Source organism: Rissa tridactyla, chromosome 15 (genome assembly GCF_028500815.1).
Source record: "Rissa tridactyla isolate bRisTri1 chromosome 15, bRisTri1.patW.cur.20221130, whole genome shotgun sequence".
NCBI lineage: Eukaryota > Metazoa > Chordata > Aves > Charadriiformes > Laridae > Rissa > Rissa tridactyla.
The window spans coordinates 15,706,292-15,722,723 of NC_071480.1; the positions used below are offsets into that span (position 1 = coordinate 15,706,292).

Consider the following 16,432-nt stretch of genomic DNA (forward strand, 5'->3'; position numbering starts at 1 on the left):
GCGTGACGTCACGGGGCGGGGCCGCCGGCGCGGGGCCAGTCCCCGCCGCCCTTCCCGCCCCTCCCCGCTGGGCGCCGAGCCCGGACGTGCGGCCCTTCCGGGGGCGAGGCCCGCCCGCCGTCGCGGCTGCCCATGGAGGCCGAGGCCGAGGCGCGGCTCCTCTTGCAGGAGGCTCAGGAGAGCATCGAGGCGGCGCGGAGCTACCGGCGGGAGCTGGAGCAGCGGCTGCGGGGGCTGCAGCAGGCGCGGGAGCAGGTGGGGAGCGGACCGGGCGCTCCGGAGGTGCCCCGGAGGGGGCCAGCGGGCGGGAGGCGGCCGCACGGGGCTCCGGGCGCGGGAGGCGGCCCTCAGCGAGCCTCCCCCGGGGCAGCGGCGGTGCTCGGTCCGCAGCCCTGTCCTGTGTCACAGCTTCTGTGTACCCTCCTAACCCTGGTAGCGCCCTGTCTCGGGTGGGACACGTAAGGATAAGGGGCAACGGCCTTAACCTAAAAGAGGGAAGATTTAGGCTAGATATAAGGAAGAAATTTTTCATGCTGAGGGTGATGAGACACGGTTGCCCAGAGAAGCGAGAGATGCCCCATCCCTGGAAACATTCCAGGTCAGGTTGGATGAGGTTCTGAGCAACATCTAGTTGAAGATGTCCCTGCTCACCGCAGGGGGGCTGGACTAGATGATCTTTAAAGGTCCCTTCCAACCCAAACCATTCTGCGATTCTGTGAAGGGAAAGAGGAGGGTGGAGAAAGAATCCTGCTAGACCTGGAGTTGGGTGATGGTGGTGGTGACCCTTGTGGTTGTCTGCATCTTCAGGGACGTCTGTGTGCTGCCTCTGTAAGTGCTGCAGATGGAGGATTTGGGAATGGATGGATATAGAAGTATCAGGAAGGAAGGAAGGGGTGTGAGTTGAAGTCTGTTACTGAACTGAACCTGTTTTTTCTGGGATGATAGGAAGGTTTCGTAGGCAAGAATAAAGACTTGTCTGGACAGGGTGCTGGGCCGCCTTGTCCAGACTGTGCTTTTGCTAAGAAAGGTTGGACTAGAAGTTCCTTGAGGTCACTTCCAACCTGGTATTCTATGATTCTAGCATGATTCTATGTCTAAAGGAACTACATTTTCTAAAGCAGTTGGGATGCTAAGTCTTATTTTATAGGAAGCATTGTGCCTGTCTCCTTGCCATCGCATCTAAAAGATTCCTGCCTAGGCAAGTTGCTCTTTGGTTGCTGTCCTGAACTCTGCTGTGCCCATGCACCAACCTCTGTGGGTCACGTACTCTGTGGGTCACGTAGAAGTGTTGCCAGCGTTCCAGGTTAGCTGGTTTTTCTGCAGCTGTGCACTGAAGCCAGAGGAGAGTTTTCATTGGGACTAATAACCCACCCACTCTGTGCTGAAGATGCATGATAACGTATGCAAATGCAGGTAGGGTGATTGTGGAGAGCCAGCGAAGGATTGGCTTCTCTGCTAAGACATCTTCTAAGCATTTTAGCTTTTGCAGCCTAGAACCAATGCCTTACTATCTTTGATTCAGCTCTGCAAGGCGTAAGTAAAGTAAACACCAAACTCAGAAACTGTTTCCATGGTGACCTGATCGAGTCTCTGAAGCAGATTCCATTAGCATAGAAACCTGCTATAAATCTGCTAGGTTAGTGTCCTGCTACTGAGCGAATGTAGGCGATCACTGGGCATTAAATTAGTCATCTTCAGAACCGCAAGCTACTTATGAAAATGAATTGTTCATGACTGTCTTTAATCCAAACCTTGTCATCTCAGAGTGTTGCCTCGTATCTCAAAATGCATGGAGGGGGAGCTGGTTTGTCTTTCTGAGTGTTTCGTTAGCTTGCCTACCTTTCCTTTTCCCCTCTGGGGGAATTTCTTTGCTTGTGTGCTTGTTTCTGTTTTCTCTCTTTCCATCTTTAGTACCATATGCTATTTTGTCCACAGAGAATCAGGCACACCACACACATCCAAGGATTCCCTGTGTCCAGAAGTGCTGAGTGTCTTAGACTGGGGTCCAGATTGCGGAAGCTTTATTATTTGGAGACTGGTGGGCCGATGTGGTAGGAAGAGCGCTTTAGATCACTTGCGTTGCATCTTTTTTTTTTTGGACCAGTGGGACACGATTTTCGACAAGCTTCACGCAGCTCTGTATGTTCAGGGACTTGCATTTCCTCTTCTGCGTAGCTGGTAGCACCTGCAGTTCTGAGGCCGAATTGTTGGGTTTGTATCTGCGTGTAATGGAGGTAATGGGCTTCGAGAAGTGACTGTTCTGTCTTCCTCCGCCCCACCCCTTCACAAAGCTAAATACTTCCTTTTTTTTTCTCAAGCGATGAAATAACAAGAGAAGGGAAACCGAGCTGTGCAGCAGCTGCAGAGGTTCATGAATATTACTTAAAGAGGAAATTTATTTTACCTAACCAGAGAACTTCCTGTGTTGGTTGTCTGTACTTATAAAGATCTAGAAATTACATGTAAGGCCCCGTGTGCATGTTGCAGCGTTTCCTTGTTTGTGTGACTTAGAAAAGTTGTCCATAGGGAGATGTTTAGTTCTGACTTCTGCATCTTTAGCTCAGGGATGTTCAAATGTGGTTTCTTCCCTAAAAGTCAGATTCAGCAAGTTTGCAAGCATTTTAATAAGCACTTGTAGAACCTTCTGCGGTCTAGTTCTTCCAGAATCAAAACAGAGTTGCTGTTCGCCCTGTAACCCTGCAGCACAGACAAATCAAAGGTGGCTATTTGAAAAAAAAAAAAATAAAGCAGCTTTACAAGGATTTAAAAAATTCAGTGAAGTGGTAGGGCCTGGCAAAAGTGCTTCTAGATAGTCTTCTAAAAGTCCGATACCTTCCTCTTTCCAGTGAGGATTACTGTATAGGATGACAGAGTTGTGTTTGAACAGGATTGCAGCAGTTTTGAGGGGTGGCAGGGAGAAGACCTACAGAGCATTTGGTCTTTTCTGACAAGAAAAATTCCATGATTGAAGTACATGTAACCCAGTTTGTATTTAGCTCCAGCCTCAGAGGTTATCTAGATTTGCCTAGTTAAAATGCTCTTCCCCTTGTCCAGGCTAGTTTCTTTGCCTCCTTCCCTGCTGTATGTGTGCTAAAACCACTAGTTTGTTACCTGCCAATGGTCCTTTTATTTAAAGGTGACTTTACAGACAGCTTTTCCCCAGCAGATGCAGATGAGGTGGTTCAGAAAAATAAAAGATGTGCGTGGCCTTTGCCTTTATCCTGAATCCTTCTTTCCTGTTACCTGAATTTAGATCAGAGAAAGTGCAACATTGACCAGAGATGTGCTTGAGCAACATTTTAATGATTTGAAAGGGACCCTGAAGAAGCTGTTGGATGAGCGACTGATGTCACTGCTGCAGGAAGTGGATGCCATAGAGCAAGAGAGCATCAAACCCTTGGATGAATGCCAGAAGCTAATAGAGCACGGAGTCAGTACAGCCGATGATCTGCTCCGGGATGGTAAGGCAGGACCTGATCTTAAGACTTAGCTCTACCTACCAGCATGTCTTCTCTGGAAGACTGAAACGTTCCTGTTACAATCAGCATGTTTGGCTTGTTTTGGACTTCTCTCAAACCAAATGTTGAGTACCATGTTGGGTACCATAATAATAAAATCTCTCCGTTGGTTGAAGAAGGTTATTTGCGTCTTAATGGGATAGCCGCTGAAGTAAACAAATTATCGTTCCTGTTAAGTGTGATTATGCTCAATATTGATGGAATGGCCACTGTATTGGAAAAATTGCTCCATAAACTTTGAGGGTGGGGCAGACAAAAATAGAAATGTGGAATATTACTGTAAGGGCCAGTTTGCACCCTACCGATGCTAAATATCTAGCCAGAAAGGAATGTCACTCTTGACTGTTTTCCCCACACTGGAGAACCTACGGGGAGCGTGTCTGAGCCATGAGTATGTTGGCAGTTTCCTTGCATTGTTCTCATGTCTCAACTTTAACTTTCTTTCAACGTGATCTCAGTTTTGTGAACTAAAGTGCTTGAGCAGCCTCCCACGGGCAGGAGACGTACCAGCTTCCACTCAGGCCTGAGCTTTGCGCTTAAGGAACCGTGCTTGCTTGGGAGCTCTATGGCTCCTGCTCACAGGAAGAATGGCAATATTTAAGAATTAATTTGTTGGGATTTTTTTCTAGCGCCACGACCTCTGGTAGTGGTTGGTAGTCACCCTGTTTTGATTTTACCTCTCAAGTTACTGGATCACAGGATGGTGGCAAAGATTGCCGGTGTTTATACGAGTTTCTATCAGATCCCATGAGAACCTGACTAGCTGTGCGCATCCTCTCCCCTGAGTCACTATTCCCTCTGCAGCAGTATGAGCATTGCCAAGTCATGTCGTCAAAATGAGCAGACGTTGCCTCTGAGTCAGAAAGGAGTTAAGCTTCCATGGTTATTAAATCTCCTGCTGCCAATTGTGACGTGTGCTTTTCTTTAGAGATTTGTAACGTTTGTAATCCTCCATTTGGAGAAGGACTGAGCTTGCTTATGTTGTAAATTACCATCAAGTCATCAGATAAGAGAATGGAGCATACATCTGTGTAAGCTGAAGCGTGGGACGCTACTTTATATGGAAAGCTTATGAAAAGATTTCTATTTATCTCCATGCTTTAATGCATGGATTATTTCCTTCATTATGACAATAGTTACCATTTAGATTGTAGCAAACAGAACAATGGTTGAAATTACTGTTTGCTTTTAAGCTCCTGCTTTTTAATTTTCTGCTCAGTGAAGGTGCGTTGCTTTTTTCTTCCTTTAAAGCAGGTGGAGGAAGGGATTAATGATCCTGACTTCTGGCATCTGACCCCAGTTCTGCTACTGTCTGAGACCTGAGGCAGATTATTACATCTGTTATGGGTGTGCCTACAGGAAGCTTTGAGAGTTTCAAAAGCTGCCAGATAAGCTTTATATTGTTAACTATAATTGTATTTTCTATGTAAGAGTCTAGTAAAAGTGCTGAGAATGCTTCGTATTTAATTGGTTGTTCGTGTCAGAACTGGTTCTTCTTTCAAGCAAGGAATGCCTTTCTTGGACGTTTTCTCATGAGGAATATTTTTACCGTTTGATTCCAGGAGAGAGTGCAGTCCGTGGAGATGTGGGACAACAGAACGAGAAACTGTGCAGCTTTACAAAAAAAGCTTTACACATTCAGCTGGATAGGTAAGACACTGACACGCTGAGGAGATCTGAGGCAGTGGCACGTGTGCTTTTCTTTATAGGACATCTTTTCTCTTTGAAACAAAAGCCTTCCGCTCTGTTGCCTTAAAAGATTCATTTGAGGTGTTGCTGTCCTGTTTGTTTCACAGACTTTCACTGGGGCTGGCAGTCGCAGAATGGAGTCATTTTCAACCTCCATATGTTCGGTAGAGTTATAGGCTGTTTATTTGTGAATGATGGAACCACTCCTTGTGGAACAGCCTGTATTTGAGAGTATTTACTGAGAAACAGTCTGGTTAGGGCTGAAATACAATGTTTTCTGAGTCTTTTAAGTTTGAAATGCACATGCCAATTTCTGCATCTGTTCTCTCTTTGCAAATCTGCACACATTCAAGTGTGTGGACAAAATATGGATCTGTAGAAGCTGGCCCTTTTCATTACAGCAAACTTTCCTTTCTCAGCTTACCAGAAGTGCCCTCCTTGGTTGACGTGCCTTGTTTATCTGCCCAGTTGGATGACTGCCTTCTTACTATATTGAAAAATCAAATATTCAGCCATGGAACTGTGGCATCTCGCCCACCTGTACAGCTAGAGGAGTTCGTTGAAAAGCCTGGAGGTATTTTAGTCCGATGGTGTAAGGTGGGTAAAACATCCTGGGTGAAAATCATTCAGACTTCAGTTTTCTTGAAAGAAACTGAAAAAGCCACTTCCATTCTGGATTCTCGACAGCCACCAAAGGAATAGTCCACTCCAGTGTATCGTTAGAAGAGATTTTTACGGCAATGGCTTCATCTAGTGATGTTGTGGTTGGCACTGGGGTTTGTGTCTGCCTGGCAGTGGCACTTGTGTGTTAGACTCTTGCTGTGGGACTCTGCCGCTCCCATCTGCAGGTAGAAAGGGCCGACACGCTAATGCACCTTTGCCTCGCAGTCTCCTTCCCGGGGTGTGGGAGCGTCGGGGGCTCAGCTGGAAACACTGCTACCCCTGCTTCAGCACGGGCCAGGTCCTGCGCCAGCAGGAAACACCTCCTTCACATACCCTTCCCACTAAACAAATGAATAGCAGAGAGAAGTCCATCTGCAATGCTGTTGGTCAAACAAGACCAAGAAATCCTGGGGTGTGTGTTTCTGACAGAGATGATTTGCACGTAGCCATTTGTGGTTTGTTTGTGTGGCAATGACAGCCAAACGCTCTCAGTGAGACTGAACTTCATTGCTGGGGTGATGCTGCTGTTCCCTTTGAAGACGTTTAGCGGATGCAGGCTGAGGCTGAACCTGTTCTGTTACGCTGTTACCCCTAAACATGTCTGTGTTCTTAGGGAGATGCAGTGGATAGAACGAGAAAATATTCTAGTATTGGCATTAGCTAGTCAAGCAGCCTTTCTCTTCAATACACAAAACCTGTTTTTGAGTAAATCACCGCTGTGCTCTGATGTGGTTTAGTTGTTGTTAGACAGTTCTACGCTCCTTGCCAGATTTAAACAAACTTTTGTTGTTCTAGCAACAGCCAGCCATTGATCAGCCGTCCTTACCTTCTGGGTGTGGATTCAGATTATAAAACCATAGGCGCTATTGTCACCTGTGGCCTGATTTTCTGGGCTATAGAGGAGTTCCCTGAATTTGGTCATGCTTGAGGGATAGTGAAGTTTTTGGGGGGTGTAGGAGGGGAACTCTTTTGACTTAGAGAGGTCAAAGAATTGGAAATCATTCCCTGGAGCAGTTTATGATGGGTAATAGTGACTTTCCCTTGCTGTTAAAAATTGGCACTGAATTTCTTCTGCAGATCTGTTTTTAGCTTTTGGCTGAAGAATCTTGTTATACCTCTGCTAGATTGAAGAGCCTTCTGTTAAATATTTCTTCTTCTATAGATACTTTTAAACTGTGATCGAGCCATTCTTACACTACTTTTTGTATTGGTTGCTTCAGACACTGATATTATTTTCTATAAGGTATGCTTTCTGCTCTTTACCTTGAGACTCTGAATCGCCTTTGATGGCAGCCTGCAGTACTACCCTAGTATGTGCTGCTTCAGAGGTGAAGGGAAAAAAAGAGGGGGTCCTTTATTAATGCAGTGACTGTTTCTCTAGGTGGATGATGACTTCATACCACAGGATTACAGACTACAATATCGTAAGAGTACTGCTAGTCACTTTGAAGATGTGTATGTCGGCTCTGAGACAGAGTTCATTGTGCTGCACATTGATCCTAACGTTGATTACCAGTTCAGAGTCTGTGCCCGAGGAGATGGACGGCAAGAATGGAGTCCATGGAGTGTTCCTCAGTTTGGCTGTACCACGCTCGTTCCCCATGGTACTGTTGTGTTGCTGTTCATCTTCAGCCTGTGTCCTCAGTGCACTCCTGAAGGTCTATGGCTGAATGACTTACGGAGCTGCTTTTTGTATGATGATGGGGCGTCCTTAGCTGTGCTGTATGTGTGTAATGTGTGATGAACTAGCCTTTCAGCCTAGAATTTATTCTTTGCTTCATGGTGTGAGTGGTAGTTAGCAATCCTTTCCCACAGGTACTCACTGCTTAGCTTTGAAAGCATCCGTGACTCAGAAGTGAGGCATTTTTTCCCTCACCCCTACCTAAGCATTGTTTAATGACCTACAGTCACGTAACAAGCTCTTATACTGGAGAAAGAAAAAACGAAATTTTTGCTGCACTTGCAAATTTTTAAGGGCAGTGGGTCATGAAGGTTTTGCTTTGCCTACAAAATGACTTTGCAGGGATCATAGCAAAGAGTGAAATTCTGGTGAACCCTGCGAGCTGGGAAGTATTTTTTGTAATTGCAAACGATATGAAAAAGAAATCTCTCCAGCAGAAGGCGGCAAAGCCAGCCCCTGTTCTTTACAGAGCTTAAGCTTAATATAAGGGAAAGTGAGTGGACGTTGTGACTGACTTTACTTTGCACAGAGAGCTGGTGAAGTTGAGGTTCATGCTGCTTTTTTATTTTTTCTTTCTTTGAAGAATGGACAACGGGTTTGGAGGGTTACAGCTTGAGCAGTCGAAGAAACATAGCACTTCGAAATGATTCTCAGTCATGCGGTGTGCTCTACTCCAAAGCTCCTACATATTTCTGTGGGCAAACATTAACATTCAGGCAAGTACTTTCTGGGCAGCTGTTCTCTGATCCCTCTCCTGCAAACCAAGCTTCTTTCTCTAGTCCCTTATTGGCATGTAAACCTGGGTCAGAATGCGTGTCTGAGTTTTACATCAGCTCAGCCCCAGTCAAGGTAGCATGTCTGTGTGAAGTCTGAACTTCCTTCTCTTTACTTCTACTTGCTGGCTCTTTAGGAAAACACCTGATGTTTTTGTAGGACCTGCAGCCATCTGAAACAGAGACAAGAGCGAACTCCTGGGGGGTGGTGAAATATAGCCTGTGCTGAGCAAACCTGTGGAAATTGGAACTTCCTGGAGTTTTGTAGCAGCTGTTAATGGCTGGTCAGACGCCAGCGGAGGCTCGCTACCTATTCTTTTCAACCTTGGGCCAGGGGGTGCTTTCCCTCCCAGACTACCCACACGCTTTGATTACTTTGTACACAAAAACACTGTATGTGCTGCTGGGACAGGTAAGAATGGCAGTCTGGCACTGATGTCTTGAACAGCTGAGATAATTAGTGGTGATCAGGCTACTACTTGAAACTGGCATTAGAAACGCTCAAGTGGAGAAGGGATCTTGTGAAATTCAAGCTTTTCATTTGACACAGAATGTGATTAAAAACCTTGGCAGCTTTGCTGCCTGTAGTCGTGTCCCTGCGATGATGCTGTTTAACGGAGTATGAGGAGCTTCCTTATGGATATGTCAGTTGTAATTACAGACCTCAGAGGCTCTGAAGCTTTATTCCATCTTTCCTTGGTTAAATAAAACTACTTGCTGAACAGTAGGCAATCCCCAGAGGCAATTTAAGGGAGTTTTTCATGTCATTTTTGTAACTCATTCCATGGTGTTTCATTTCTCCCTTCCTGATAATGAATTATCTTAACTTCAGATGGTTGTAGTCTGAGGATGTATTCAGTTGCCCTGTCTGAGATGAGATAAAAAGATCTCAAGCTTTCATTTGAAATCTGTTGCTAGATTTAACGTCTCTTGGCTCAGAAATGCCCGTGAAATTAAAGGCAGAACTTTGAGGTTTCCCTTGGTTCTCTTTCAGACCAATGCCTTTTATCTTTTTTTATTGGTAACACATGAAAAGCTTTTGCTTGACATTTTGGTAATGTGGACTCCTCTCCAAGAGGAGATTGTTTCAGGATGGCAGAGCACTAACAAGCATGTGTCCACAAGAACTATAATGGCACAAATCTTAAGATTGAAGACAACCTCAAAAATCATTTTGTTCCTCTTCCAAGGTCCAAGAGTTGCTTCCTGTTTGAAAGTGTGTGAGATTTTTCTGAGCACGGAGACGTAGCACTTGGCTCCTGGCTTTCTCCATCTGTTGAAACAAAAGTATATTCACAAGGGGATAAGTGGCTTTGCAGAGCAAGACAAATAAGCAAGGTTCACATTACAGATGTTTGTGAAGCAGCTTCGTATTCTTTTGTGTTCAGGACACAGGAATACCTACCTCATCAGTGAAAAGCGAAGCTGGGGTAAATACAATGCTTTATATTTGCTTTTTAACGATGGACTGCTTTAGTTACCTCTGAGGTGAGGCGTTTGGACAAGTTGTAGGAGAACATCGCTGCTTTAAGTCAGGACTCGTCCTGTTTCTTTGCAGCCTTCAGGGAGCTGCCCATTGGGAAAGGGAAGGTTTCCCTGCACACCCTGCTCTGCGGCTGTCTCTAAAGCTTTTGCTTGCCGTGGGAGGCCACAGGCAGTCCAGCCAGGCTGGTGGGTTGGGATCATCCAGCAGACGCCCTGTGAAGCTCATCCTGACTCCGTCAGGAGCCCACCACAATGCTCCTGACAGCTCATACAGAGGAAGCGCATGCGATCGCCCACAGATCTGCTTCTCTCTGCTCTGAGACAGATGGAAACTGGCAGTGGTTGAACTGGTTCGGTGTCTGTAGGCTGCAGGGGCAGGTTTTTGCCTCTGCTGCATTGGAAGTGGCGAGAAGGGATTCAAACAGCGTCCCACTGAGCATTCTTCCTACCATGTATTCTGTGCCCTTTTTAAAATTTTAAGTCCCAGGGATGATAGGAGCTGGAGAAAACTTTGTTAATGTGATAGGAAAAATCAGCCTAGTAAAGCGAAGCTTAGGAGATTGTGCAGTGATGCTCTGTGCTGTACTTGGGCTGGTTATTAATTGCTGAAAAATGAAACCCCAGGAAGGAAAGGAATGGTGATCTATACCAGATCCTGGCCTTCTTCCCCATGCAGCAGAGAGGAGGAAGGCCACTGCAGAGTCACAGGTTGGCTGTTGTCTTGGGCACTCGGGTTGTGCTTCCTCGTTAGGGTGCGAGGAGGGTTTGGCTCTTCCCTCGTGTGTGCCAGGGTGCAGCCCAGCCCGCTCCCCCACCTAAGGGCAGCGGTGCAGGAGGGCAGCCCTGACGCTGGCTGTGATGGATACAGGGGTGTGCCATGAAAAACGCAGCCTTGGCCTGGATTTAGCATGGATGCCGCTGGGAGCGCTGGACCTCAAACGTTCAGCTGGTCCCAGTCTAACTCCGGTGTGATGGCTCCATCACTCCTCCCTCTGGGTAGTCCCTGCCCTGGTACTTGTGTGGTGGGCTTTTTCTTCCTGCTGCTGTTGGTCCAGGTGACCTTGACCTGTATAAATGAGCCAGCAAGTGTGATGTGATAGAATTCCTACTTTTTAATGGGTTTTTAATTATGCATTTTTGGTAATTTTTGTGACTGTACACTTATTTCCAATGCAAAACTCAAGAAGGGCTCCCTTAACTAGGCATGGAATGAATTAATGTTACCGAAGCACAAAGGCTTTACCTCCCAAGTTTACAGATAAATACTTGTTTATAAAGCTTCATTGGTAACACAGACAGAGTTTAAAATCTAAAGTAGAGTACCAAAATGAACTTGAAATCTCATTTAAAGTTGTTTTGGGAAAACATGGTGGATCACTTCCAAGTTAAAAGCTTCTTAGATATTTAAATATTAAATTTTTTGTTGTTGTTTTACTTTACAGTACAAAGCTTTTGCTATCTTAGTGATGTTCCCAGGGGACTGAGAAACCTAATGGAGTGCAAAAGTAAAACATGGTTCCAATTTTATCTTCCCTGTTTGTCTAAAAAGAGTTAACCCATTGTGCACCAGTCTACTGCCCAGTTTAATTTCCAGTTCTTAAAAGCTTCCGCTGAAGTTTTTCTGGTTTTTGGCAACAGCCATGTATCCATGCTGCTCTTTCTCTCAAGCTGTAATGAAAATAACCACTGGTTTACTTTCTAGAAAAGACCATCTTAGTTTCCTGAGGCTTTGAGAGATAGCAGTACGAGAGGAAGGATTATAAATACAGAGGAGCCCCTCAGCGTACAAACTGTACAGCCTCGCTCAGCTGCTGGGCCCAAAGGGAACTGCATCCCAGGGCATTTGCACAACTTATTTGCGTTTTCTTCAGAGGTTCTTTCCCAGGACCAAAATCCTGAACGCAGCTGAGCAGAAGCCAGATTGTAAATGCCCTTCTAGATGTTGTTTTTAGTGGCCATTTGCACCAAACTGATTTAGTGAAAAAACAAAACAAACCCACACGCTCCTCCACACCCAGCAACCCACCACCACCAAAACACATAACCCTTCCCCCCCATAACCCTTCCCCCCCACCCCTTTATGGCAGAATATAGTGGGGCTCAAAAAAACCCTGGTTTAGTTATGCTTATGAAATACTTGCTGACACTACAGCTGTCTTGCTGTAATACATGATGTTGACCAGTAATCTGGTATAGATGATTGTAGATTGTAGTTTTGCACATATTGGTTGTTTCAGAGAACTGGAAATCACTTCAAAAGACTCTAAGCCGTGGCAGTGGAGAATTCTATTAAATAACAATGAAAGTTCGCTGGAAGCAGATTGATGTTTTGTACAGATTAATAGTTAGCGTATTGGTCAGTGGAGCTGTTGGAAAAGCTGGTTGGACTTCTGGTCATTCTGCAGCGATCTCCCCAAGAGGTTGGATGATTTGTTGAAAGCCCCGGAGCACAGCAGAGAGGTCTGGAATGGCAGGGTGTTGCTGCCTGGATTTCATTGTATGGTTTGATTTAAAGCCTCAGGGTTTGACTTAACTTTTTGCTTGGCAGGATTGAAACTGTGGGACAGCCAGACAGGCGAGACAGCCTCGGAGTGTGTGTGGAGCAGCAGAACGGCTATGATTCTTTGCAGCGGGATAAAGCTGTGTGCATTAGCACAAATGGTGAGTCTGAATCACAGAATTGAAGAATGTGACTTCCCCCCCACCAACACTATAGCCCCTGGTTCTTTATATCCCTGGATCACGTATGAGCAACTTCATCTACCTTTTACATACACACCAATTGTGTAGTTAAAATCTTTGGTGAGATCGCAGGTCACCTTTTGCTGCTTGCAGTTACTGCAACCTGTTTGATGTGACAGAAAGGACCGTGGCAGCGTTGCTTTCCACTTCTATTTGCCTGCAAAAAAAATAGATGTAGTATTGGGACAGGGAACTACTGGAGCGAGTCCAGCGTAGGGCAACCAAGATGATTGTGGGACTGGAGCACCTCCCTTATGAGGAAAGGCTGAAAGAGCTGGGACTCTTTAGCCTGGAGAAGAGAAGGTTGAGGGGGGACCTGATTAATGTTTACAAGTACCTAAAGGGTGGGTTTAAGGAGGACGGAGCCAGGCTCTTTTCAATGGTTCCCAGCGACAGGACAAGGGGCAATGGGCACAAGCTAGAACATAGGAAGTTCCGTTCAAATACACGGAAAAACTTCTTTACAGTGAGGGTGACAGAGCACTGGAACAGGCTGCCCAGGGAGGGTGTGGAGTCCCCTTCTCTGGAGATTTTCAAGACCCGCCTGGATGCAGCCCTGAGGGATGTGCTTTAGGCAATCCTGGTCTAGCAGGGGAGTTGGACTAGATGATCTCTAGAGGTCCCTTCCAACTCTGAAGATTCCGTGATTCCATGTTAGCGTGTACAGAAAGTGAGAAATAATGTTTGTTTTCTTGACTGTTTCAGGGGCAGTATTTGTAAATGGAAAAGAGATGACAAACCAACTGCCTGCTGTAACTTCTGGCTCGACTGTGACGTTTGACATGGAAGTTGTGCAGTTGGGCCCTTGCAGCAACGAGGGAGGAAACTTCAAGCTTCGAGTCACCATTAGCTCTAACAACAGGGAAGTCGTCTTTGACTGGGTACTTGATCAGTGCTGTGGCTCTTTGTATTTTGGATGTTCATTTTCATACCCAGGCTGGAAAGTTTTGGTGTTTTAGCAGTGAGTGAAGGGACTTTTGTTCTTGCTACAAAGTGTAATGTTAAACGTGGGTTTCCAGCTGTTTGACATCAACAGTCTGTTAACAAAAACTTGTCTTTATGCTACTTGAACTCCACTATATTGTACTTCCTACTGGATTCATTTCAAAAAATAATTGTGAAACATTGGATCTGTTACTCTGGAAAAAGTTAGAAACAGGCATTTGCATAGGCAGATTAATTTAAGCAGTCCGTAGGACCTTTCCCTTTTTCCTTCAGACTTGATTTTTGTCAGTATTTCATTGTACTCTAGTCTCAGGGTACGCGTGTTGTGTAGAATTAACTTTGCTTAATGCTGCTGTTCTGTGAAATAAGCCTGAAAACATTTAGGGGGGTGGAGGGGTGGTAACGGACCAAAGTTTCATTTATACCACTCAAAAATGAGCAAAGTATTTAGAGCAGTGACGTCCTGCAACACTTCCTTGTACACAATGCTGCCTTAATAGTATGAATGGAGAGTGGTTCCGCATGCAACAGCCATTTCTTCCATGCACGGTACTGTTCATTCCTCTGGAGCAAGGATGTCTGAGCCAGAATGTCTGTTTTAGGATGTAGCCAGTCTGTTAATGTCTCAATGAAGTGCCTTATTTCCAGATATTTCTTTAACTGTTTTCTGTGTTGTCACTTGGAATATATTTCCCAGAGTAGCTGCATGGTGATGCTTACACCGGCTTCACATGGATGCTTGTCTCAGACTAGAGCAATACCCAGAGTAGGACAGTTACCCGTATCTGCTCCGAATGTCCTCCCTGGTTACAGTTTAGCCTGTGTCAGACCAAGTCGTAGCATTTCGTACTTTGGCATGACGTGCAGATGGCAGCTGTGACTCCTCACGGAGCCCTTGTAAGGCCCAGAGACAACCTTGTTTCTGTTCTGCGGCAGAGGCAAGGGAAGGGCTGTTCTGCTGTGCGGGATTCCTGAAAGTCCCAGAGATGGGCCCGGGAACATGTTGCGTTCACCTGCAGTGGCGCAGGTTTGTGGTCGAGGGCACCGATGCAGGCGGGGAGCGCTGCTGGGGACCCACCTTGGGAGACAGCGGCATGGCCAGACCCCACCAGCAGATGTAACCTGTGGCAGTCAAAATGGAGCAATGATGGTAATTTAGCCCTCTCCTCTGTGCGGTAGGATGGGATAAGATAGCATTATGAATCAATTGATTCCTATGAATCAATTGATGAATGAATTCGGAAGTTACGTAAAAAGTTTCCACTATTTCCCCTAAGGAACAACTAAGACTTAGAATGACCTTATCAAAGAGCCTATTCCCGGTCAAAAGATTGCAATACTACTGGATTTAAAGAGTATTTTAAAGTAATGCTCAATGAGGGCCTTAAAAGGGACCTTCTTACCTCAAGTTCAATTAAAATTAAATATATTTTAGCACGTTAGAATATGAATATTTTTATAAAACCTTGACAATCATTCTTCCCTTTTTTCTTCAGTGTCAACATGCTACATTAGCCCTCTATGCTGGCCTCAAAAGCTTAATTTACATTAGGTTAATATTGCCCATACTCACGTTGTCAGAACAAAAAGATTAGCATGCATTTTTTCCCCAAGCATCTATAATAGGGGGACAGGAATTTCAGAAGAGAATGACAGTTGATATTTATACCATTTACAAGAAAAAAAATTGTGAGTAGATTCAGAGGGACACAAAGAACTTGCACATGGTAGAGGGAGGTTAAGAGGGGAAGTGAGGAAGACGGGACACCTGCAGGTGAGATTATCCAGTGTTAGCAACAAAAAGCCTGCAGTATTCTCAGTTTTTCAAGCTAAACTATTTCACTGTTAGGGAGTAAGAGAATACTAGCTTATCTTGTACTTTCAGTGTTCCTTTGAATTATCCTGTGAAGAGTATTTTCAATAATCTTTAAATGTTCTTTTCCTGTCTGCTGACAGAGCAGTGCCAGCCCTGATGGGAGCGCGCCCGGCTGCTGCTCCAGCAGCAGCAGACTGAAATCCTGCTCCATTGCCTAGTGCTGGTAATTTTACTTACACACTTCAGGTGTGAGGTAACTACTTGTGAGGTAACTACAAGGTACTACTTGTAACTTAGTACTTTTACCAAATGGAAACTAAAATTGTGAATATCTACACTTGGTGAGGTACCGACGGGTCAGGTACCTTCTCATCTGCTCTTGGAGGGACTTCTCAGACTATTGATTCTGCAGGATATTTACTTACATATTAGAAATTAAGCTTAAGCCTTTATTCAGGTACTTCCAGAGATGGTGATGCCCTGTCAGTTTGTTCCGAATGCTCACAGCGAGCAGCTTGGGATGACTCTGAAGGGCTGCGAGGGCCCCTGCTGCTCCCCTTGAGAACGGAGCCTGGCCATAGAAGAAATTGGTTTTTTCTGACTTTGGGCTTTAGCTGTATATTGAACAAGGGCAGCTCGCCAATGTTGGGCTGGTGTTTTGGCCTTTTATTGTGTTGGTTTTGGGTTTTTTTTAACTTAGCATAAGCCTAGCTGTCCAGATAGCAAATTAGGTACTGTTCAGACACCTCTAGAGCTGCACCTTTTAAACCTGGGAGGGGTGAAGAGTCTCCGGTCTCTTGCCCTGAGTAATTAAGTAACAAAGTATGCAAAGAATCAGAAAAGGCTTGAATTAAAAAGGTTGAAATTCTGTTCTTCCACAGCGAAGTTCAGGTAGGCAGAAAACTTGACACAATTTTTCACCTCTGGGTATCGGAGCCTTGCAAGAACAAGCAGTACCTGCTTATGAAATCCAACCCTGAAAGCTTTCTTCAACTAGTACATTCACTTACCTCAACTAAGACTTATGTGTCAAGTGAAATTTGTTTTTTAAATAAAGTTTTATCCCTTAACTGCGTATGGTCTAGTAAATTATTTTTTGGGGCGTAAAGCTGGGCACCAT

General features: G+C 45.2%; 1 protein-coding gene across 1 annotated transcript; it reads left to right on the forward strand.

The window, feature by feature from the left end:
* The first annotated feature begins 56 nt into the window (after positions 1-56).
* CRLF3 (cytokine receptor like factor 3) lies at positions 57-16,387 on the forward strand. Its single transcript, XM_054221907.1, has 8 exons — positions 57-255; positions 3,254-3,461; positions 5,081-5,168; positions 5,627-5,804; positions 7,252-7,474; positions 8,135-8,267; positions 12,358-12,470; positions 13,257-16,387. Exons 1-8 carry the CDS (start codon positions 133-135, stop codon positions 13,508-13,510), a joined length of 1,320 nt encoding a protein of 439 aa, XP_054077882.1. The 5' UTR covers positions 57-132; the 3' UTR covers positions 13,511-16,387.
* Positions 16,388-16,432: the final 45 nt, after the last annotated feature.

Excerpts from the sequence above, each read along its gene's own strand:
- CRLF3 (XM_054221907.1), top strand. The coding sequence starts at position 133 with ATGGAGGCCGAGGCCGAGGCGCGGCTCCTCTTGCAGGAGGCTCAGGAG. Across the intron at positions 5,805-7,251 it reads TTTTAGTCCGATGGTGTAAG|GTGGATGATGACTTCATACC; the intron begins GTGGGTAAAACA and ends CTGTTTCTCTAG. Across the intron at positions 8,268-12,357 it reads GGGCAAACATTAACATTCAG|GATTGAAACTGTGGGACAGC; the intron begins GCAAGTACTTTC and ends TTTGCTTGGCAG.